This window comes from Terrapene carolina, unplaced genomic scaffold, assembly GCF_002925995.2.
Source record: "Terrapene carolina triunguis isolate 2854851 unplaced genomic scaffold, T_m_triunguis-2.0 Scaffold192, whole genome shotgun sequence".
NCBI lineage: Eukaryota > Metazoa > Chordata > Testudines > Emydidae > Terrapene > Terrapene triunguis.
The window spans coordinates 10505611-10530999 of record NW_020664543.1 but is presented as its reverse complement, the minus strand read 5'-3'; the positions used below and the strand labels follow the sequence as shown (position 1 = coordinate 10530999).

At 40.1% G+C, this 25389-nt stretch overlaps 1 protein-coding gene across 1 annotated transcript in view; it reads left to right on the top strand.

Moving 5' to 3' along the window:
* The window catches only part of STXBP4 (syntaxin binding protein 4), a 116664-nt gene that overhangs the window by 38939 nt on the left and 52336 nt on the right, over positions 1–25389 (top strand). Inside the window, exons 11-15 of the mRNA XM_026654605.1 lie at positions 921–986; positions 12145–12321; positions 15780–15896; positions 17169–17218; positions 19432–19565. Coding sequence (XP_026510390.1) covers positions 921–986; positions 12145–12321; positions 15780–15896; positions 17169–17218; positions 19432–19565 — 544 coding nt within the window. The remainder of the gene's footprint in view (positions 1–920; positions 987–12144; positions 12322–15779; positions 15897–17168; positions 17219–19431; positions 19566–25389) is intronic.

The window sequence follows — 25389 nt, the reverse complement described above, 5'->3', positions numbered from 1 at the left end:
GGGGGGGGGGGGGGGGGGGGGGGGGCGGAGAGCACCCCACCTTCACAGAAGGGGGTCCAGGATCAGGCCCAGTTCTCACCTCCTCCTGGGACAGATCCACTGCATGGGACAGAATAAGCAGGGGGCTGCAGTAGCTGGGATCGCGGGCATCATGGCGGGGTCAGCGCCCTCTAGCCGGAGCGCAGAGCTAATGCATCTTGAGCACCCCGCTCAGACTGCTCTGTGCACCTGATCTGCCTCCCATGGTGGAGCCCTGCCAGAGGGCCTCCCTTCTGCCCCGGTGCCCAGCTCCCCCTGCTGTGCCCTGGCTGCACAGTCACTTCCCCAGTCTCACCTCTCTCCTCACTGCCAGCAATGGGGAGTCTCTGGGCCTTCCAGGGCGCTGTGGACTTCTCATGGGAGCCCCCCAAGAAGCCAAGTGGGCACTGCCAGGCGGTGGTGGCCCCAACCCCAAAGGACTCACTGCCCAGGAAGCAGGAGCTCAGCTTGTGCCTGTTTAGCCGTAGCTGCACCCGCTGGTCATTGGGCAGGCTCAGCCTGCTGCTGGCCTTGCACAAGGGCATAGCGAAGCTGGGGTGCTGGAGCGTGTGGGTGAAGCGGCTGCAGCCCCAGCACTGAAAGGGTGCACTGTGGCCAGCATGAGCCTCCTGCTGCCCACGCCAGGACCGGTAACTGATGCAGCAAGCCCAGATGTGCCAGGACTATGAACTGGCGGGCCCACACAGGAAGGCTTGGCGGGCCATATTTGGCCCACGTTGAGGATCACTGCTCTAGAGATTAAGATTTGGTCTGGTCCCAGTCTTTACTAAGGTAGTCGTTTATTTGTGTTGAATGTTGTAGCTAGAACATAGTACCTGTCCATATGCCATGGATATCATTTTGCTGCTGCATAACTAATTAGTCGCTGTTTCTATTACCAGGAAGAATTGACTGAATCTGTAGGTCTACGAAAGCAGTTAACAGAGGAGCTACAAACTGTTAAACAAGTATGTTGTTGTGGGGTTTTCTAATGTGATTCTGAAGAGTTTTTGTAATAATAGCTTCTTTTTTGTGCAGGGGAGAGGGTGGAATTCTTTGTGCACTTTATGGTTTTCCCCTCTGCTACACTGATTTCACTTCATTGGAGTTACACTAACATAAAAGTAATATGATTGAGTGACGAATCAGACCCTGTAGATGGAAATATTTTTGCCTGAGCAAATGAGGGATACTGGGGCAGATATTCACAGCACATCTCCCATTATCTTCAAATAGTGATCGAGCAGGTAATTCCCAGAGTGTCACACTGAGTGGTAGCCCTTTATGTTTTCTGTCTGCTTTTTCATGAACTTTGGTGAAGCTGGTTAAAATGTAATTTAAAGTGCAGCAAAAATTCCACTGGTAAACGCCACATTAATTCCCTCTGATTTATATGTGAGATTTGCTCAGTTTTCTCAACTTATAAAATAATCTCTAACTGCAAGTGCTAAATATTCAACCTGGGGTATGAAAATCCAGCTGTATTTTTGTGAGTTGTACAGACGATTGTTAGCAGAAATAAGAATTCTGCAATGAGAACTTTGCTCATCGTAAAAAGCAAAATTGTAAGCTAAGCCAAAAAGAACTCTCTCCCATAGCTGTATTGATTCTTCAGTGGTAGCAGTAATGACAAAGTTTTCATTAAAATACAAAAAGAGACTCAGAAGTGTAGAGGGTTAAATTGTCTTAAAAGGTGCTGTCTTTCAAACTTCTGAACATAGCCTTTCTTCAAGTGATCTTATCCTTTCTTGCTAATGCTGTACAAATAAAAATCTTAAGTACAGTACTGTTAAAAATCTTGTAGGTAAACATGATTAATGTGTACATTATTGCAAAAGGAAGTGTGTGTGTTTAGGTGTAGCTTTTGAATCAGAAAAAATGAATACAAATGTTTCTCATTCTGCCATCAGACCTCTGCTTTTAATGGTGGGGTGGGGTGGAGAAAGAGCATTTCTTAATTGATTTAGTCTTTTCATTCCTCTTAAAATAAATTATGTTTTAAATTCACATTTGTACATAAAACAATTATTCTGATGGAAAATTTTTACAAATGTATTTTATTGTATTCAAATAATTTATATACAGTACTATCATGAATTTATGTGAAATGTTATAACTGCAGGGTCATGTTCTGTACTGTTGTTTTTGGGAGGTTGAGAAGAGATGATGATTCTGAGGCAGGGAGGGGACAGATGTAGCTTTATACCACCTTTTGTTCCTCCCAGATTCTGAGCTGCCGTGGAAGCCACACAGAACCTGCAGTAAGTTAGAACAGTCTTTCATGACTGCCTGTGGACTGCTCTATAGGCCTGAATATCTGGAGTTCATAGTGCTTCAGCCACTCCCTCTCCCACCGTACTGCTACACCAGAGTGTAGATGCGAGGGACAACTCATGGCTATGTACACATAAAGGGGCCATAGTGAAGACCAGCATCCTGCCCAAAGTGTAAGAAGATCTCTACCCCAAGAGCATACAAAAATAAGACATTGCACAAAGTCCAGCCAAGGGAGGATGCGGAGGGCGTGACAGGTGGGAGGAGAACAAGATAGGAAAGGTTCTGTGGCCTGCAATGTGCAGGAGGTCAGACTAGATGATCACAATGGTCCCTTCTGACCTTAAAGTCTATGAGATTCCTGGAAAGACCCAATGTTTAAGGAGGGAGATAATGAGGAGAGAGAGAGGAGGCCCAGGTAGCCAAGTACAGGCAATGCAAAGACATGCACAGGGCTGAGCAAAGTGAGCAAAACTCTGCTCACACTGACCTGAGCACTGATGTGTAGGGGACAGATGGGCATGGAGGTCGTGGGTTGGCCATAGCTATTTAAGTACACTCCAGTGAACTCTGGTGATGCTGATTTTAGGATTTCTAGCACTGCTGTTACCAGTTAGAAGTACTGACTCCTGGACCTTGCTTATATTGACGTTTAGGAAAATCTCTCTCTGTTGCTGCAGCACTTGTGCTAGCAACAGTGAAAGTTCTACTGTGGACATGCCACTGAAATCCTTACCTTCAGAGCATCTAAGAGAATGTCTACGCTGCAGCTGTGAAACGAGTCTCCCAGCCCAAGTAGACATACTCGCACTAGTGGGGCTTGAGCTAGCACGCTAGAAATAGCAACGTGGATGTTTCAGCTCGGGCGGAAATTTGGGCTCTCAAGCCCATCAGACCCTCTAGGCTTGAGAGCCAGAGCTGGAATGTTCACATTGCTATTTTTAGCACATTAGCTCAAGCCCTACTACTACGAGCTCTGGCCCTTCTAGTGCGAGTCTCTCTATGTGATCTGGGAGTAGGGTGACCAGACAGCAAGTGTGAAAAATTGGGACAAGGGGTGGGGGGGTAATAGGAGCCTATATAACAAAAAGACCCAAAAATCAGGACTGTCCTTATAAAATCAGGACATCTGGTCACCCTATCTGGGAGGCTTGCTCACAGGTGCCACAAGTACTCCTGTTCTTCATGTAGACCAGTGGTTCTCAACCTGCGGTCCAATCAGCACAGAGCTGCGGCCCATGTGACATCCTCAGGGCCATACTGCTTACTTGCATGCTGCTTGCATGCCTGCTGACTGCAGCAGGTCTTTTGTTCCGAATGCCAAATGAAAAGTTTAAACCTTTCTCTTCTGTTCTTATTTTGAGATTAGATTTATACTTTTGACTTTACTATTTGTTAGGGGTTTTTTTTTTTATTACTACCCTTCAGAACTCAGTTAGAATATAATTGCTATTTCCGGTATTGCTATGTTGCTATACTTTACATGACAATCGTTAAGGCATTGTGGACACCTAAGCTACAGAAATGCATGTGCTTGGTATTTTTAGTGATAGCAATGCCCATTGCCACCACATGAGGCCCTCGTGTATTTATTTCTCTGTCTGCATTGTCATCATGTAATTTTGAAGGTCAGCTTTGCAGTGTAAAGTTCAGGCCTCCTGGTGCTGAACAATAGGGTTTTCCCAGCTGTACTTTAAGTAATGGCTACTGAAAAGGACATAGCCAGTGAAATCAAAGAGCAATAATTAAATCATGGAAAGTTTCAACATATTTGAAATATTTACTTACAGAAATATTTACTTCTGTTTATATTTTGAGTATATTTTATATTATTTTATGTATTCTAAGCAAACACACAGATCTGCATTTCAATTAATATTGAGATTCATTGTTTGAGATTCACTGAGACCCAAACTGTAAAAAGCCAGGCTACTCACAGATCTGGTTGACACTCCGTTCAACCTTCACATTTGGGTTTTCTACTTGAGTACCCAAATTGATGCTTACCCATCTAAAACATGTATTTGGATGCTTAAGTGTCTGATCCTGCAAGCTGCAGAATACTTCCTGACCCTAAATCAGCAAAGCACTTAGTGCATGCTTAACTTTAAGTATGCGTTTAGGTGCTTTGCTGAATACAGATGGACTTAAACACGTGGTTGAGTGCTTTGCTGAATCAAGAACAGGAGTACTTGTGGCACCTTAGAGACTAACAAATTTGTTAGTCTCTAAGGTGCCACAAGTACTCCTGTTCTTTTTGCGGATACAGACTAACACGGCTGCTACTCTGAAACTTGCTGAATCAAGGCCCTTATGAGGTATTGTGCATTGAGGATGCTCAGAACTTCACAAGAGGTGCTCAGTATGTTTTAGGACTGGGCGGGCCCTAACTAACAATTTGAACACTGAAATGTACAATTTGGATGCCAGATTTAAGTGCAGAAGATTGAAAACTAAGCACCCTCTCTAGAACTCTATGGCTAGGTCTTCACTGGGGAAAAAAGGTGTGCGTTTTACATCAAGATACCTATCTCGAGATAGCTATTTAAATGTAAAATCCTATTGGAGCCAACGGATACAGGCAGTTTGTACCTTGATGTAGTTAACTGAGGTCAACCCTCTACTCTTCATCTGGTTTTCACCTTGACTAGCTACATTGAAGTAAACCTAGGGTGCCTTGTCTTCACTAGGATTTTACATCAAGAAACACATCTTTTTTGCAATGAAGACATAGTCTAAAAATGCTGCATAGTTTAGGCTTATAAGTTGGGTATTGTCATTTCAACATGAGACTCCTGCAATATGTAGATACAAAGGGATTATAAAGGAAGGTGTTTCCGTATTATAATGAAATCTACGTATCTTTTAAAAAAAAAAAGTCACAACTTGAATGTTCATTAAGCATTTGGTGTGTGTCCATTTCCTTTTGTCAAAGGCAACTAAAGAACAGTCCCTAGCTATTAAACCATTCTTGGCATATGAGCTGTGTATGTATATATTTAGGGACTTTTAAAAATGGTATCTTGTACCACACAGAGAATCCATGAGATGTGGCAGCTTTTCCCCTGACCTTTTGGTCTGTTATGCCCTCCAAAGTTTTTCAGTCAACAAGATCAAAGAGCAATAATTAAACGATGGAAACCCTGATGTTCAGAGAAATGCTATTGTCTTAAATCATCGATGTAATCAATGTTCAGTTGAACTGGTCATTTATCATAAAGAAATACCCAAAACATATCTTATTAATTGCCTCCCATGCTGAGGGAAGGCTCCAATATTCATTTATTCTGTATCTGTATATAGAATGTTTGTGTGTAGCACAGAATGACTGAAGATTAGAGTTTTCCTATAGATAATATAAGATTAGAGTCTTCCTATAATATCTTTCCATGAATAAATAAAACATCATAGTTGTGGGTATAGATGCTATAAATGCTTGCCTACGGTTAAGTAGTGCCATGGTGAGTATATATAATTTGAGAGCACCTCCTCCTCATTGTTAATCAATGAGAATAGCCATCTACATACTTAAATTAATTTTTTTCAAAAACAAGTATTTAGCAGGCAGGTCTCTGTGCTATCACAACCACCTTTGATCTTTCACTTGCTAAAACTTTCTCCCAGGCTGAGTTTATAAAAGTTATTTTAAGCATCGTTAAAAGTTCAGTGTTATGACCTGAAACAGTAAAGTAGCGATCAATCCAAAACTGAAATGTTTTAACCTGTCTTAGCCAATCATTGGCCTGTTGGAGGAGGGCAAATCATTCACTTGAGTAAATTCTAGGCTATCATAATACCTGGTTATCCTCTGGGTGCAGGCACAGATAATTGTACCGGTATGTATCAGGTGTTAGAAAGAGACATTAGAAAAACAGATTCTGAGACTTTGATATTTTTTAAAATATATTTTCAAACCCTTTTCTTCTGGGCACTTAAAAAAATCTTTTAACAGTTGAATCATTACATCTGCCCCTTATCACCTTTTGTTCCTTATTGCTAACCAAGTTATTTCAAACCCCTGCCATCTGAAGATGTTAATTAGAGGCTGCAGGGCAGAAAAGGAGCTTTTAACAGTACCCATTGAACTGTGTAGGGAAATAAGGGCAGCTTTTATTGCTTCAAGAATCGCCCTCTTTGCAGTGTGTTACTGCCTTTATAGAATTGTTTATTACTCTCATTTTTAAAATCAAGAAGAAAAACAAGTTTCTTATTTTTACTGTTGAGAACTTAAATAGTTAATTTCTGAGGAAAACCAAGGGATTTTAAAATGTTTAAATTGTTAAAACTTGTTCCCAAACTTTTAATGATAGAACTTTTGATGTATTTTAACGTACATTAGTTATTGGCTAAGAAAGGCATGACTCCAGTTAAAGTGACAGGTTTCAGAGTGGTAGCCGTGTTAGTCTGTATCAGCAAAAAGAATGAGGAGTACTTGTGGCACCTTAGAGACTCCTTATTAATTACGCTAATATCAGTATGTCTAAATATGTAAAGACCCAGGGATGAGATTAAAGCACAGCGTAGAACTGACAGCCCCGGTGGGAGAGGGAGCTAACGTGCCTTTAAGTCGCCATTGTGCCCTTCTGATCCCAATTTGCTTCAAGGGCTCCGGAAGCTCTCCAGGATAATTTAGACAGCCCTAGAGGCCTGTGTAGATTATGGCCATCTGTCCTTTGCTGTCCCACAGCCCTTAACGCTGTTTGGAATCTGAGTAGTACTATATGCTGCAACCCCACTCCTGACACTTCCCCTTCTGCACCCAGCGCCAGCACACCCAGGGCTTGTGAAGGGACCCTCAGAAGGAAGCCATACGGTTATCTTCAACATCATCCTCACCCCTCCCATCAGAACTGTGGCTTTAGGGCTACTTTATGCCACGCTGGCCCTTTTACGTGTGTAAAGAGGTTGGAGCCGTAGTGAGGATCTCACCCTAAATAGTTACTGTACATCAACAAAGCTCCATGGGGTTCAGTGGAACTGTCGTAATTTACACTTGCTGAGGACCTGGCCCAGTATAGTACAATACATAAAAAGTATCTAAAAGGGAACTGCCTCTAGGATTCTGACTTTCAAGCCACACAGTAGCAAAAAACTCTGTGAACTTTGTAAACAGCTCAAAAGGTCCAGGTGTACATGTATATACAAACATCAACTGTGCTTGTGAGTACAGAAACAAGCACTGCCCTGAAGTTGCCGGAGCTGTAATATAATTCTTATTACTGGCTGCCAGATGAACACATCAGCTACTTAACGTCCTAATTCCAGTGTTCACTGATGAAATAATTAGCTTTTTAAACTGAGTTAAAATTTACCTAGGCCAACATGGCTATGTTTTACGTTGCTAGGTCTGCTTATCGTCACTCGGGAAGGTGACTTGGTATAGATTAAGTTGGTTATACAGTCAAACCCATGCTGGTCTGAAAATTGGGTGGGGGCTTGCAAGGATGCAGAAACTTACAGGAAAACTTTTTTCCAGTGCCACTAATCAAGGCATAAGGGCCCATCGCGGGTTCCCAGAGCTCAGGCTCCAGTCTGAGCCTGAACATCTACACAGCAATGTTTAGCCCCACAGCCCGAGCCCTGTGAGCCCGAGTTAGCTGACCTGGGATAGCCACGGCTCTGCTGCGGGTCTTTTATTCCAGTTTAGACATACCCTTAATGGCCTGGGACCTACCTGTCTGAGGGACCATATCTTTCACGGTGATATGTTGCCGCAGTTGAGAAAGTAGAGGCACTTGAGCTGGAGCACCCTCGGTATATGAGAGGGTTGACAGCTTGTTCTCTATGACTGCCCTCAGTTCTGGAATTTTGTCCAAAATGGACCAGATTTGGCATGCTGCAAAGCTCTTGTCTTTTCCTGGGCAGGATGGCAGTGCTTTGAAGGCTGGGAGTTGTGTGCCTGAGATTTGGGAGCTGGGACATGATTTATTTTTCCTCTGTCTTCAAGGAAGCTGCTGGGTTTATTTTTGTTTTCATTAGTGTTTGTATTTTTAATGCATGATAAAAAAGACCAAAGACACGTATAGATGCTTTTTTATATATGATTTGTATAAAGCCAAATAAATAAACATACTTGAATATTATCTGCCAGATTTTTATTGGATCACATTTGTAGTTAGATTAGAGGAACATCTTCGTTTTACAAGGAAGAGTGTTCAATGTTAGTTACACTGTTTTTGGAAGCTGGAGTACTAAACAGATTAATTCAGCTGTCAAACAGGAAGATTTTATCTAAGGAAGAAATAGAACATGGTTCACAATGTTGTCAGGCCACTTCACCTTGGCAACTACAATATCAGAACCCTACGTGCTCCTCCTTCACCAGGCACCTCATTAATTGGTCCGCATAGCTTGTTACCAGAAACTGATGTTACCATGCTAGAACCAAAATGTAAAAACGTGCAAGCTGTGAATATGCAAACAGTGAACAGAATACAGTATATACAAAAAGACATTGGACCAAATTCTACGCCCTGCTACTTCCTCTTTGCGATGCTGTGATGGCACAAAGGGGTTGGAAATTGCCAAGTCTTCCCTGAAAGAAATCTCCCAGGCATTGGGGAGACACCAGCAGCTGTAGAGTCAGATGTACATTCTACCTTCCTTCACAAAACCGACTCAGGAGCCAGGAGAAGGGGTGACTAGAGCAAGCTGCCCTCCAGTTACCCCATCATTGGGGACCACTGCCAGAAGCACAGGTTAAAGCAGCCCCAAAGCTGCTCTAATCTGCACTGTGTTGGATATAGAATTGGGAAGATAGTGAGCTACTTGACGGCACTGCAAAGTAATGGGATTCGGGGCATTGTGTTGTCAAAAGGTGCTATCTGCACATATTGCTTTGCAGGATTTGGGCCTAACAGAGCAAATACAGTCCCCATTACATGTAGTAGAGAAGGGTTTTTGCTAGGTGAACCTTTAAGGTACTGAGCTAAGCATCCTAGATAGGGGGGAAAGTATGCTGGTGTTCTGACCTTTAATAAGGCTGTTCAGTAAATGCATATAAATTGGAAACGTTTTCCAGATTAGTAAGAAGCTAAGGAGAACTATGGGTTGCTGCTTTGGTTCCAGTGAACCACAAAGTACAGTGTATATCTTTCTTTTTGATCAGCAACTTATTTGGTCTAAAGCGGACACTTTGAAGGATATACTGACTAACCTGGGAGTTCTAAAACATAAGGGAGCAGACTAACTGATGTAGATAACTGTGTGTTGAACTAATTAAAAACTTGTCTCTGATAAAGCTGCATGTTTCTTTCTTCCTCTGGGAGTGTCTGTTTTGTTATGAAACTTAGAAGGAAGTTAAAAATTTTAAGTTTTAACTGCATTGGTATAGCATGGTGAATGCCATTTGTTTGTTTGTTTTTTAATTCTACTGACAACTATACAAAGAATTTGGGGGAGAGCATTGCAGTATCACATTACATTAAGGTCCACTTTACCAGTGATGCTGCATGTATGTGTGTGTATATGTGTATATATATATTGATACATATTTTTGTAGGAGGAGATTTTTCAAGAAGGATTTTCAGAGGAGTTAGAGCCCAGCTCTTGTTGACTTTCAATGGGAATTTCATCCCAAAGCCCTTTGCAGACTGATCCACAGATTAATATTCTCATAGAAATTAATGAGAAAACTCTAGCAGAAATAGAACTCAAACCTTGCGTAATATATTGGAATCTATTTACTCACCACTGTGGTGGGAAGGATCGTGGCTGATGAATAGTGCACAGCAACACAGCACAGCAGTTTAGGATTGGAAGTTAAGAAGAGTATTGAATCCACTTGAAAAGTCATAGAAACTTTTTGATGGAATACTATCATTACCATGAACAGGACACCAAGGTTTACACACCTATTTTGCACCAGATTTAGCCACAAAACACAAAATTAGATCTAGATTTACAATTTCCTCTCTCTCTCTGATTTATCCCTTTTGTTATATCTATATTTTTATAAAGCTGGTTTACTTTTAAATCAAGAGCTAATGTATATATGTAGCTAGGTAATTTTTGTTCTGAATAGGATTCACTGAATTGCCTATTTCATCTACACATGCTACACAAAATGCTTACGTTTAATTAGGAGTAACCCACAACAGCATGAAATTCTTCATTGCATTTGAAGGCTTGATTCAGTAGCAGACTGCATCTGTGGCAACTGATCTGTGAAGTGAACATCAGACAACCACAGAGTTAATCCTAATTCCTTAAGGGAAATTTTAAAGGATTCCCTCATTGGAAGCCTCAAAATACCACATTGGATGTTTCATTTTTTGTTTACAGCACAAAAACTGTGATTCTGCCAACATGATTGTGAATGGGGGACTGAGGGTCTGATCCAGTTCCCATGGAACAAAGTGGAAAGGTCTGGATCTGGCCCTAAGTAGGGGCTCCTTTGAGAGAGCTTTGACTTTGAATGGAGTCTTCAGTTGTTAGCTCACCAGTTTGTTCCTGGCTTCAGCCAGAAAGAGAGACACAGAGCCTGATTCTTTTCTCACTGACCATGGTTTTCGCGTTGGTGTAACTCCATTCACTGCAGTGTAACTGTTGATTTCCACCAATGTAAGAGGAGAAGCGGGTTCGTGGTTCTATGGGGTGGTGGCGAATATAGAAAAAAATGTTTAAATACTTAAGGGCCACATTGATGTATAATTTGTAAATTAGGGCACAGTCCTTCAAACAGTTAATCATGTGAGTACGAAAGTCAGGGCCGGCTCCAGGCACCAGCTTGGCAAGCAGGTGCTTGGGGCGGCCACTTCGGGGAGGGGCGGCGCGTCCAGCTATTCGGCGGCAATTCGGCGGATGGTCCCTCACTCCCGCTCGGAGCGAAGGACCTCCCGCCGAATTGCTGCCGCAGATCGCGATCGTGGCTTTTTTTGGCTGCTTGGGGCGGCCAAAACCCTGGAGCCGGCCCTGACGAAAGTAGTCCCACTCAAGTCTGAAAGACTACTTGCATGAGTAAAGATTTGCAGGATCAGGCCCTTAATTTAACAATACTCAATTTACAAAATAAAAGACATTAATGCGAATTAATATTCAGTGACAAACTTAACTGAGAATTTCCGCACTTCTCTATGTTTAAGTTTTGTAACTGTTACATTCTTTCACAGCTGTTTTTGTAAGCAGGGAATAATTTATCTACCTTGATTTTAAAAAGTTCACAAATGTTTTTTTATTTGAAAAAATACCATAAAATTTCCCCTGCTTTCTCCTATGTCTACTTTCCTCTTTTTTTTCTATGGCTCCTATATAGAAAGCTTTCCTTAAATAATACAGGAGTAAAGAGTTGAATACAAGAACCAGAAGGAAACAAAAAGCAATACATTTTTAAAGGAATTTAATTTGGCCAGGATACCAAGGGTAATAATTCATACAAAAAAATGCTGTGGAAACTGTGGACTGATTCATTGGCTTCAGGCAATAATAAGAAAGCCAGATACCTGTACGTAATTGGAGGCTTTCCCCTGGTATGGAGATGGTGGGCTTCATTATGAATGTCAGATACGCTGGTGTTAAATCACTTTTACCTCCATTGGATTTATACCAGTGTACTAGAACTCAGAACCTGGTTTGGTGGTCATGATTTCTTTAGGATTTGCTGTAGAAACTGAAAATTATTTTTTGTTGAATACAGTCCATTAAAATGTTAAATGTCAAGGAAAGGGCTGTCTTACTTTACAGTTGTTAAAATTCTCTCTCTCTTTTTTAAACCTTTTCCCCTTATTTTCACACCACAAATTTTAAAAAGAAAAAATGGAACTCTCTGATCATCAGTCCCAAAATGTAAGTCCTGTGCCAAAAGCAATATTTTATCTAAATCAGAGACTTGTTCACTTTGATTGTATTTTATAGGAAGCCAAGGCAGCAGTGGAAGAGGCAAGAGCCCTGCGAAGTAGGATTCATCTTGCAGAAGCTGCACAGAGGCAGGCTCGTGGAATGGAGATGGATTATGAAGAAATAATCCGCCTATTAGAGGCTGAAATTACAGAGCTGAAGGCTCAGCTCGCTGATCATTCTGGCCAAAATAAAGTAAGTGGAACAGTCATCTCTCATAGTTACCATGGTTTCCTTGCTGTTGTCATGTATCCTGTTTTCATTTTCTTTTCATCTGCTCTTCTAAAGTAGGTCACTGTTTTGTCTTGTATTATTCAATAACTGGAATGATGCGTAGTGAAGGGGGCAATGTGAAGGCTACGAGCCTTCCTTTATCTAGATATCTTTAGGCTGGAAAAACAAGAGCCAGAAGCTTATTTGGGTCATTGGTCAATATGGCACATCTCAAGCATTAAAGTAGAAACCACTGAATATTTTCGTTTTCTGTTTTGTTTTAAAATTTACTAATAAATGTCATCAAAATTGAGGCAAAGAACAATCATTTTTGTGGTTGATTAGAGCTCTCAAGGAAGTGTGAGAGACTGAAAATATTTTAGATTCCTAAGCAAATTCACACATGTTCAGTTCAGCTTTTGCCTGGTTTCTGTTATTAATCAGTGCAGATGTATCTTCAGTAAGTGCGTTTGTTATTTACACTTGGCATAGAGTTAGAATTTTAGCCTGTTTCTCAGTGATGCACAAATAATAATAATATAAAATTCAGGACTATTCTTGAATACATTCAAATTTACTCAAGTTAATTATTTGAAAGACACAACATTAGTGTGACCTAAATATGATTTTTTTTTAAATGAAAAAGGTTGTACAAATGAGCCTCACACTCGAGGCCACCATATTATCCCCAATGATTTTTAGAGACCAATTTAGAATAAAACAGTTTGGGACAATTTCTAATGAACCTCCATAACTGGGAATCCATTTTTATGCTGACATATATTGTCCATTGTTTCTTTGTACTTCCCTGTTGTCTGTCTATATCCATCTGTTGTTTCTTGTCTTATACTTAGATTGTAAGCTCTTTGGGACAGAGACTGTCTTTTTGTTCTGTTTGTTCATTCAGCTCCTAGAACAGTGGTGTCCTGGACCATGAGTAGGGCTCTTAGGCTTTACAATAATGCAGATTAAAAAATAGTAACAATAATAATTGGAATTTGTGTGTGTGTAGTTACCTAGTTTACCCATGAAAAATGGATATGCCCAATAATTTAAAATAAGCGTGGCCTGCTGAAATTTTCAATGTGAAAATTAGTTCAATATTAAAAAAGCAAAAACTGTGTTACAAGAGCTATAAAGTGCATGGACTTAATACTTCACTGCCTTGCACACACTTTGTGCAATCACTTAGGCCCAGATTTTCAAAAGAGCGCAGCTCCCATTTAAGCACAAAATAAGTGTCCAGATTTTCAGTTATGCTCATCACTTTGATGCATGTTGGGTGCTAAACTTTCTTGAAAATCTGGTCGCAGACATGAGTGCTTGAAAATCTGGATTTGAGTGCTTTCAAAAATCTGACCCGGGGCCTGATCCTCCACCCATCTTGTTTAGTGGTAACACTCCCATTGACTGCAACAGGTGCAGGATTAAACTCTTGTACTTGTGCAAAGTTGGAAGCTCTTTAGGGCTGGGACTGTCTACTAGTCTGTGTTGGTACCTAGCACAATTAGGCCTCATTCTTGGCTGGTCCTTAGGCATTACCATAATAAACCTGATAGATTTAAAAAAAATAAGTTGGTGTAAAACATTACTATTCCAGTTTGGTAGCCTTTTACTCCCACTTTGTGTGAGTGGTTGTACAGCAGCAAGGCAGTAGAGAATAAGGCCACTTAAGTAGCATACTTTGAAGTGCTCTTCTAAATTTAATTTATGCAACTGGTAGTGTAAGCAAGAGATATTGATCAGTTCACCTTGTTTCTTTAGGTAAAGTACATGAAGAAGAGTTTTGCTCCACTTTGCCTTTTGATAACATCTGTAAGCCAGGGAAACCAAAACTGTACTTAGTAAAGCACCAGCAGTTGGCTGTATTTAATAAAATCCTCCCTAAGTAGGCTTAGCGTCTCCTTTTCCAGTAATGAACAGTGTGATATACATTACAGAAAAGAAACTTTCTAATCAAGCAGACTTTCTGATATTCAGAATAATGGGGATTCTGCCGCACAAAACTGTGTGTGTGTGTGTGTCTTTGTTTGCTTTCAATAAAGATATAGTTATTAGTAACAGCACTTTTTAGTAGTTGCAAATCTTATAGTAGGTTGTATTCAGGTGATGGGCTTCAAGAGAAGTGCACCTACAGCAATGTCAACCATTGTCTTTGTAGAGAGTGGCATTTTCTTTCCCTTTTACTGGGAGGTATTTTGTGCCTAATCCTCTGCCTAGCACACAGATCAAGTAAACAAATGTGCTCATGTATACATGGTGGCCTCCATCTTGTCCAACGCCACCAGAGACTGAACGCGTTAGAGCTAAAGAGCTAGCCTCTGTTGATGGGGCTGTACCAGACTCTTATCCTCTGTGGATCAGGCACAAAGGGGGACATGTAACAAATACTGAATGATGGGTTACACATATGTATGTAGAAAACTGAGCAGTTTAACTCTGTTCAAGGCCTGCCACAGAGTTACTAGTTTCTTTGGTGAGATCCTAAGGTAGTAGTTAAACATTAAACAAAAAACAGTTTAATTCAAAGTTTTAAAATAATTCTGATCCAGCAATTTATCAGAAAAGGAATGGAGACCTGGTCTTCTCACCGTGATCAAATCAGCACCGTGGACTGTTGGGAGATCCAGCCCCAGGCTGATGCCCTTTCTAAAAGAACAACAACAACAAAAAAGGTTGTAAAAAGAGAAATGGTGGCTGCAGTCTGTTGACAGCACCTTGATCGCAGCAGGAGCCTGATTCCCAACATGCATGTCCCATGAACAACTGAACCAGAAGCATTCTAAAACTTCTGATTCAACTGTTCACTCTCAGATCTAAAGTTAAAAGGACTGGTAGAAAACAGAGTGTGGGCTTGTCTACATGAACAATTAGTTCACACCAAGCTGGGGTGTGAATCTACCTTGCACTAACCTGCCGCAGACCAACTGTCCTTGTGCACCCTGCTGACGTGTTAATAGTTTGTTAGAGCACTTTGATCTAGTCCTCAAAGCACTCTTACAAAGAGTTAACACACATCAGCAGGGAGTTGGGCAACAGCAGGCTAGTGTGGGGTACAGTCACACCTCAGTTTGCTGTGAACTAATTGTTCATGTAGATAAGCCCTCAGTTACTTGAACTCGGAGGAGATAAAGAGTGCTACGCAAGGATGCAAGGAAAGCATTGAGGGGATAACATTTTAAAATCTACAGTATCTCTCAATAAGTTCTGAATTCAGATTTTATTTTGAACGTCATGTGCATTTTTTAGGCAATTTTAGGGCCTTCAGGATCCTTTTGGTAAAACAGTATTTGCTTCCTTCTTCCTCTTTTCTTAAAATTTGGAGAGACATCCCCCATCACCTTCACCGTTCACTCAAAAAGTTTGAAAAATGACAAATAGGATAAATAAAATTAAGTCTTGAAATTAATTAGATAGTATTAACTTAATTTCTTCCACAGGATAGTGTTCAAGATTTAAGAAAGAGAATTACTGTGCTTGACTGCCAGCTGCGGAAATCAGAATCGGCTAGGAAAACCTTTGAGGTGGCCACTGCAAAACTGCTGCAGTTTGTAGAGGTAACTTTTTTCCATTGTTGTTTCCAGCAGCATTTTGTTTAGGAAAAGATGTGTGTTAATAAAGCTAAGGAACAAATAGGATAAATTAAGCATGAATGTGTAAAGCTGTAGTTTGAAAAAAACATTCACAGCTTATACAACCGGCTGAAATAAGGGTTAAAGCAGAATTTCGTGTAGGGATTTTTGAGTCATTTGATTGTTGCTGTGTGCCTAATTGTAACAAGCATTCTTTTGTTTGTGCATTAAAACCTATGATCTTAGCATTTAGAGGTCAAGTTTCTTTATCTGGAAATAGTAAAATAATGCCCATTTGCAAAATTAAGAGGCAGATATACATCAGTAAACAGAGGTTATGTTGAAAACTTGTTAAAAAAACAGAATTTTAGCTTGCTGTACGCTTAATCCAACTCAGCCTGTTCTGCACCATTTTATACTGAGCCAGTTAGTATTGCTGTGTCACTTTATACTAGCTGAGGATATGGTCTACTCATATATTTATTTCACATAGTAGAAAGGTTTATAACATGGACGTATAGATCATAAACACACAACACGGATGTGTTTTAATTAATTTTGGCCAATTCGTGTTTGCCTCCCCCATATGGTGGACCTAAGTTGCCCCTTGCTGTGAAAATAGGGTGATTTTGTATTTTATAATTTTCAGGCAGCTTAAAATTGTTACTGCTCCTTCCCCCTATGCTGACTGCCAATATAAGAAAATCTCCCAGACTTTGTTTTTGAATGTCAGATATGGGGGAAAGGTGTCGCAGGCTTATACAAAAGAGTTCCTTAGGGGGGGAAATTATGTCATTTGAAGTGTTATCTTTTATATCTCAGCAATATACCTTATTTGCATCTACAATTTTACTTCCATGGAGACTGAGAAATTTCTCATTTTATAATCCTTACATAATGGGCTGCCAATAGGAAAACGTTTGATTTAGCAAATTAGCCATTCTACGAGAAGATCTGTGCGGTTAGGGAGATAGAGTAAAGTCCATATGAAAAGTGTCCTACTTTATATTATTCACATTTGCATAGATGTGGCTGAGGTGCTTTGGGTTGATAGAATATTGTCCACATGAAAAATCATTTAGGGTCCTTCAGAAGAAAACTGAGACCCCAGCTCATTCCCTGTGGCTAGGAATACAAATTGTGTGTACAAAGTTTGCAGGGAGACAGAAGGTCTTTAAGTAGACGACAAAGCAACAAAAATAGTATGTGAAGCTTATAAAACATTAACTATTCATTTCTTTGATTGTTTGCCAACAGGTTGTGCACGAAGTACTAGCAGACAACTCCATCCCCTTGTCAAATTTAAGGTAAGAAAACCTAAACTTAACTTGTTTTATTGAAGGTAATATGGTGAAATGATATGAAATATAGCAATACATGATGTTATTGAAAACCTTTGTGAGAGGGTTAGAAGCTCCAAACAACTCATCCTAAGCCTTAGCTGTTTTCTTTCTATACTCCCATGCATTTCTGAATGCCACTTTTATGAACAGTGGAAATAAAAACACAACACTGGTCTCAGGGCTGCAACTTTCATTAACAATTTGAAGATAAAACAGTTAACCAGCACAGACCTCGCACACCTATGGGCATCTGCATGCTTCCATCAACCAAAGACACTATATCCCTTACCACAGCTTTCCACCTTATTCTTTCCCCATGCAAAGAGTACGACTCTTTGGTAGAGACTGCCTCTCGCCTAGGTCCAGTAATAAGTAGCATCACCACTGTTAGTGCCACCAACATCTGTCTAGTTCCGTTTCTTCCAAGAGTTTAGATTTTGATTAGGAGGACTTTCAAGGTTACTTCCTGCACCATTTATGTGGCCAATGACCCTGCCAACAAAGGTGGAATAAAAGAAAAATGTGCATATTCACGTATGTCAGAACATCATCAAACCACCCCTAACAGGGCTAGGGAGAAAACGCTTGGCCCACTGCATCAAATAGCTTATGAATGAAATAATCAGCTACCTGCCAAGTAATGCCTGCAATAAGGGAGAGGGACTAGCCTCTTGCCGCTGGCTAGGGCTGTCTGCCAGAGGGAAAAATTCCTCCCTGACCCTAAATATGGCAACTGGTATAACCTTGTGTACCGCGAGGATTGTACCAGCAAACTCCAGCAGCACTACCTGCTTTTGTTACAAAGCAAGACGCATTCAAGCCTGTAATCAGAGAAACCATATTTATCTAAACTTTATGAAAGTGAACTGAATTACTTTAATTAAAAAATGCTGCAGCTCAGATGTATTCAACAGGATTTAGAGCAGCCTTTGGCCTCTTAAAATACCAATGTAATTCTATCCTGTCTCACAGAGCAGGTTTCTCCTTGTTCATGTTCAAGAATAAATGCTAAATAGGACCCTATCCTACAAACCTTATTCACGCAAAATTCCTAGTAAAATCAAATCTGTTTAACTGAAATTATCAGGGGTTTTGTCTCACTGACAGTTTCAGGATCAAGCTCCCAGGCTGTAATGGATGCCTGTTAAGTAGCAAACAAATTCTACCCTTATGTATTTATGCACTAATCCCAGTCAGGTCAATGGGAATTGTATTTGACTAACAGAGATAGCAACATTTCATTCTTTACAAAGTTGGTATACCCTGTTTTCATAGGTGATTCTGAGTACAGAAGCCAGTATAATCTTTGGGTAAGTGTAACACACTGCTGGGGATAAACTTAATCTAGTAAAATACAGTCTTCATTAAAGATGATTTCTCTCACCCAACTTCACTGGTCAGGATCCATCACAAGATCACATTGCTTAGTTCCTTTGTCTCCTAAGGTGAAGCATAACATAAAGGTGCTTTACTCTCTCTTTTATAGTTCAATCAATCTTTGAAACATATTCTTCTGAAGGGTGCACCACCAGATAAAGTTCATGCCAAGTAAAGTAGTCATCGGTCTGGAGGATAAGACTCCATGCTGGTTCCTCTCCCACTGGTGATTGCTGCAATGCAAGTTGATCTGTTCCTGCAACTTCCGATATTCAAATGAATAACCCATTGATTATGATTGCACCTGGATGGAGGCTTCAGCCTTTCCTTTGTCTGGGAAAAACCTGAGTACCAAGTCCCCATTTGTCTGATTTGAACACATTTTAATCCCATATTTCCAGCACAACTGTGTGGTCCTTTGTGGGTTTACCATACATACACTATGCAAGAATATTAACGATCAGTGTGTTATTACTTTTCCAATGATACCTGACCCTACAGCTGTTAGATATAGATTATGACATTAGTGAGTTGGGGTACACTGAACTGTTCTGCTGAAACTCACTGCTAGATACTGGGAAGCTCCTTGTCCTCTGACATTGGGGTGCTGTTAGGGTCACAGTAAGTCTCCTGAATTTGGTAGCATAATTTTGTTGTTGTTGTTGTTACTGGAATGAGATTAAAACAACCAAGAGATGTATTCAACAAGGTGAAAGGATGCCTGTTTTATTTTATTAAAAGGAACATTTTCCCTTGTAATCTTATAGACAGTTGATCTCTTTGCTGTGTGTTCCTTCCAGTGACCGAAGAGGCACATTATCTACCAAAACACTCCTGGCACGACTGGGGAGGAATGGACGTACTGTCACAGCAACCCTTGCAGCAGAAGCCAAAGATCTTACTAAATCTGTCCGTGCCATTCTGGAAGTAGATTGTGAGTGTATATATATATATATATATATATTCTACCCGCCACCCCCGCACAGCCTTTCTCCCTTTCACCTTTTGATTGGCAATTCAAAGTGCAATATTTCAGCAGTTATCAACTGAACAATAAATCTAATCAGTCATTACTGTAGGTTCATTAGAAGAAAGCACATTTGAGCATAACAGCCACTAGGAAAATCCTCAGTGTAGTTCAGATAGTTGTAGCATTTACACTTAGTATAGAATCATGAGCTGGAAGGGTGGTTTAGGTTTATGATTTATGAGGTTTATTATCAGCCCTTATCAAGGCACTTTTATTAATGTGCCAAACCCACATTTCCCAATGGTAACTAGCCTACACTGCGGGTATGGTTCCAGGAAAACACTAATTATAATACTGACAGTCAGGTGGTAGGAAGAAAAAGGGACCTTTTAACAAGCAGGTCTCAGAGACAGACTCCTACAGCCTGCTTCCTATTCTAGTCCGGAAAGAAAGGTGATTCACATAGTCCAGCCTGTTAACAACGTAAGCATTTTGGTCCTGATTTTTCTATCAATTGCACTGATATAAATTGATATCAATAATCGTCAAAAGAGTTACACTGGTGTAAAACTGAAGTGAAAGGAGAATCAGATCTAATGTAAAGATAAAAGAAAAAATTACAATCCATCAGAAAGTTCTGCTTTTTCTTTGACCAAAATGAGATTTGGATTTTTTTTTCAGATCTTTATATCATTTGTAGTTGGAATGATCTATCTTTTCAGAATAGACTAGAAAGAATTTTATGGATTAAGAAATGAGCATTGGCCAGTATTACATTACAACTGTCTGAAAGAAAAGACTGTCAGCCAGCAGTTTTACAAATGCTATAATCAGTTAACACAACAGCTGGTTAATTGGTCATTTCACAAGAAGGGTACATATACTAATGCTGAAATGGGACAATCCTTCTGGAGTCTTTTCATTAACATTATACCAGTATGTTTAATATCTCGGTTCACAATTAACTGTCATGATTCAAGGAACCCAGAATTGTAAGTGAATACAGAGTTCGGGTAGCAGAGACAAGGTATTTGATGGCAGAGGGCAGAGCTGACTGTATCACTCCTTCCCAATTACAATTGATGAAAAAGTCATCAAGGAGTCTACAGTCCTGTTTCCCGTTTACACTTAAGGTCCCTTTACACTGCTCTGGCACTGCAAAAGTCGTCTTCAGCAACAGCATGATATAATTAGATTAAAATAGTATTCAGATCAGTAGCCAAGGAGCACATAGCACAACTCAAAGGAGCAAAAATAGCTTGAAGCATGGTTATTTTTCTCAGTCTCTTCTCTCCCCCATACACGCTGCACCAGGAGCAGAGAGGGGATGGCATAGATGCCAGTTCTATGAATTGGTACCACTTACAGGTTTCCCCGAGCTGAGAGAGTCATCAGGGGCTGGTTAAGTCAGCTTTATGGCTACTTTTTAATCATCAGAGCAGCACAGAGCCCCTGGAGTAGAGGCCAGGGTCTGGCCCAGACTGGGGAGTCAGGAATCTTCTGCATAGTAATCCCAGCTCTGCTGCTGATTTGCTGTGAGACCTCTGCCTCATTTCCCCCTTTTCTAAAAGGAGACTAATGCCTGCCTTACACGTGGGTCCTCCCAAGGATTAACTAGTTGTTTGTACAGGACTTTGAACATGTCAAGTGTGATATGGGTAAAATTTTCCAAAGTGCCTAAGGGCCAGAGTTAGACACCTAGTGGGATTTTTAAAACCACCTGGGTGCCTATCTCCCATTGATTTCAGTGAGACTTCACTTCAGCTCTCACTTGTAAATCTTTGCACAGAGAAGGTTATGCCGTTGGAGGCTAGGGGGTCTGATCCTGAAATGTTTTTATGAATGTGAGTTGGTGCACCGATGACAGTAGACCTACTCACATGAGTAGGGGCTGCAGGTCCAGGGCTTGATAGAAAATTATCAAGTTTCTACTCTGTTAAACTGAATTGGGGAATGTTTAGTGCTGTTTTGTTACTATATCCACTCTTCTGTTTATTTCACCATGTAGAGTACCTATCCTGAGCAGTACTGACACCCTCCGTTCTGACTGCTCAGGAGGTGCTCAGTATCTCATAGGACAGGGGCATAGATAACTGTATCTCCAGAGCAAGAATCTAGTTGCTGCCTTTACAATTAGCAGTGTTTTTCCTTTCCTGGTACACTCATAATAGTAATTTATCTATCTCCTTAGCTTTAGGCAGATATGCCATAATAGTTCATTACATACATATTCCACTGTTCACTGAGAGAAATAATAATTGATCTCATTTATGTGGCTGGGATGTGTTCTCCAATTCATTGAATGTCCTGTAATAAATCATAGCTAGCCTTTTACAGAATGCTTGTAATTCCACACAAAAAAAAAAAGTAGGCTACATGAAACACAATCCCTTATTACTGACAATATTTTGAATTAAAACTAGGCCATAGAAGAATGTGACCACTAATATTCCCTTATGAAAATTAATTAGCTATTTCCTTGAATTATTTCTAACAAAACGTTATTTTCAGTTTGGAATTTCTGACATCTGTATTAACCTAAAGAGAGAGAGAGAACCTGCTGTCCCTTTTCTCCTAGCTAGACCAGCTTTCGTTCACAGCCTAGCAGTTTAATAAACAAAGAAAATATTTCTTCTGAGGTTTAAACTAGCAACCTGTAGACATTTCTGATCAATACGTCGCATTCTTCAAATGTTTGCTGGGCAAATAAGTGCCTTGAAAGTTTCTTACATTAGATGCCTGTAATGAAGTGCAGCAAAGCGAGAGTATTATAGTGGTGATTGCAGCGATTTGGTGCCATGCAGCAAATCATTTAAAGAGTTGCAGTGGTATCTAAGGGATCAAGTTTCTCATTTTAGTTTTGTACTTCCACCTTCCCTTCTCTTTTGCACACTGCCTTTCCTCCTAGGTAGTTCATGAGCAGGCACTCCACTGCCAAAGAGATCATTAAGGTAGGAAATGCCAGTTTAGTACATGGAAATTATTTTAATCCTGTTCAGTAATATCCATCACTCTTCATAAAACACATGCCAGGGACTTCAGATAATTTGACTGCCCTAGCCTGTGAAAGTACAGGAGGACAAGCTCAATTACTCAGACTGAAGTGCCATAGGGATTCCAGAAACTTGGGGTTCTCCTTTCACTAGGCCTGATCCACAGCTCACTGAAGTCTGTAGAAAGATTCCCACTGACTTCAGTGGGCTTTGGCCCAAACTCATGATGATGTGCAGGCTAACTTGGGAACCCTCCAGAACCCGAGCTTTAAGGACTCAAGTACTTAAGCCACACTGTCCCAGTTTTTCCTTCCAAGATGCCAAAGTTCCATCAGAATGAGTGTGTGTTCTTTAAGGTCTTTGAATATTGTCTTTCATAATTTTTAATCTGTAGTGATTAAGTGATATAATGTCTAAGGGAACAAATGCTCTCCAAGCTTCTAAATCTATTAGCAGTCCATCATAGGAGGATGGGGGTGTTTTATTTAATATTGACTCTCAGCTGGTGGAAGGGAACCATTAGTGGGGCAATTGTACCAGGGACTATTTTGGTTTGATACTATATAAAACTCATCCTAAACCTCTAATATGTTTTATTTATGGAGAGACAGACACTCAACTATTGTTAAGGCTGAAACTAGTTTTCTCTTATAAGCTCCATTTTAATATTCAAACACACTTTTGTTAAAGTACAATCAATGCACCTGAAATGTCACAATTGTGAATTTATCCCAGGATAGAACTTTCCAGGAAAGTTTAAGGCAGATTGGATCAGGAATTTAGGTGTTGTAGAGGTTCCGGAATTGTATAAAACGAGCTGAATTTCGTAACTTTGTAATGCATTACTTTTACGTTATTTACTGTGATATATTTTTTGCATCTTAATCCCATGTTAATGAAGGAGGTTTTTTTGTTAGTGTTGCTAGGGAATGAGCATAGACTAGTTCTATTCTTGAGATAAATTTAACAAGTTTTACAATATTTGTGTATTTCTAGGTTGCCTCTGTAAATCCATTGTTACCTGACATCTCTGTCCAAATGCAAAAGTCTTTCCAGTTTATGACTAGAGATTGTACTAGACTGCATGAGAGTGCAAAGCTGAGAGATTATGGTGGTTTATGACAGGATCCCCAATGTAGAGCATCCAAATGGCTGTCTATTTTGATCATATGTACCTATAGTTGAGGGGATGTGTCAATGATAATCTACGTCAGCTAATTTAACTTTTAAAAATAAAACAAAAATGGCCCTACAGATACATTACAGGATTTTTTGGTTTGCTTTTTCATCCCTTTATGGAACACGTGAAGAATTTTGGTGGGAACAGCCATTACAACAAACATTTATTTTATCTGTCTGCTACTCGCCTTTTAGACTGGTACTAAATAAGTTTCTTTGGCCGGGTTATGTTTCATGTGCATACATTTATGTGAATCCTTACATTGTCTGGAACTGAAAACCTCTTATCCTACCTTCTGTATACAGGAGTGCATAAAATGTTGTGTGAGAGAGGCTTCCGAATAAGTAGATGCTGAAATTGCACAAAAATGCTGTGAGAGCTGGAATTAGAGTAGCTGAAATAGAGGGGCAGAATAATTGTGACCGGCTCATTTGATTTATCATAGCATTAATTATTGTTGCAAAGCCATGGTATGTTGCATGTTAAATAATTGTATCTAATTTGTATTTATGGTCTAAATTGAACTACCAATAATGTCTCTTTCAGCAAGCAAAAATATTGTCCGACAAGTAAAGATTTTTTTTCTTTTGGGGGGAATGTTGGGGGAGGGAGAATCAGGTTGCACCACTGGGGATGGAAATGTTGTGTCACATTAAATTATTTCTGTCAGACTACACAGGAAATCATGCGAGAGAAACCTTTAGACCTAAATGCAATTGAAGACTAACATCTGGTTGTGTCAAATATAATAGGTAGGATTCAGTAAGAAAGCTCTAGAGCCATAGTATGGATCCATTTTGTGAACCTGAGGGTTAAAAATAGCTCTGCAGAGAAGGATTTAAAGATTGAACGTCATCCTTCTGGGTTCATTCTGATTTGGAGAGCATTACAGATAGACTCAGGCTCTGCTGAGCTTGTATATGAGATTAAAGCATTAAAGCTCTCCAAGCTTAACAAAAAAAAAAAAAATTCACAGACGCAAAGTAAATATTCAACGGTTCTCGGCAATCCTCTGAACCAGATTTTCACAGAATGTTTCCCGTGTGTTCTACCAGACTGGCTGATTTAAAGAAGGACATTAGTGCCTGCACCAGATCATAAACCGTGTACCAAAGAATAATGTTTAGTGACTGTTGCAGTGAAGAGTGAGGGGTTTTACTCTTTTCAGCATGGAGCATCCCACATAATAGTTTGTTAATGATATATTTTTAGAGTTAAAGCAGTGGAGCAAAAATTACTGAGCAGATAACTTCGATATTCATTTTGCATAAGATGTAGTTGAAGAAACATACCCAGATTGAAACTGTTTTTCTGAAGGCTATTAATTTACTTATAAGAAATGTGTCATGAAAGTCTAACTTTGTGAACTCTGCTTTGTGAAGAGCTGTTTCAGAAGAATCTTGATAAAACAGGATGGGGTCCAGAAAGTATGGATTATCCCCACAAACACCTGTCTGCCTGCATGGGAAGATAATTTTTAAAAAAAATTGTATTCCTCACAATCTCCCAGCGCGTGCTGCCTCCTCTCTGATGGTATTGCAAATCCATAGCATGATTGTGTAGGTGGAACTGCTGCTGAAGGACAGTGGCTACATGAAGGTAGTTTGGCAACTCC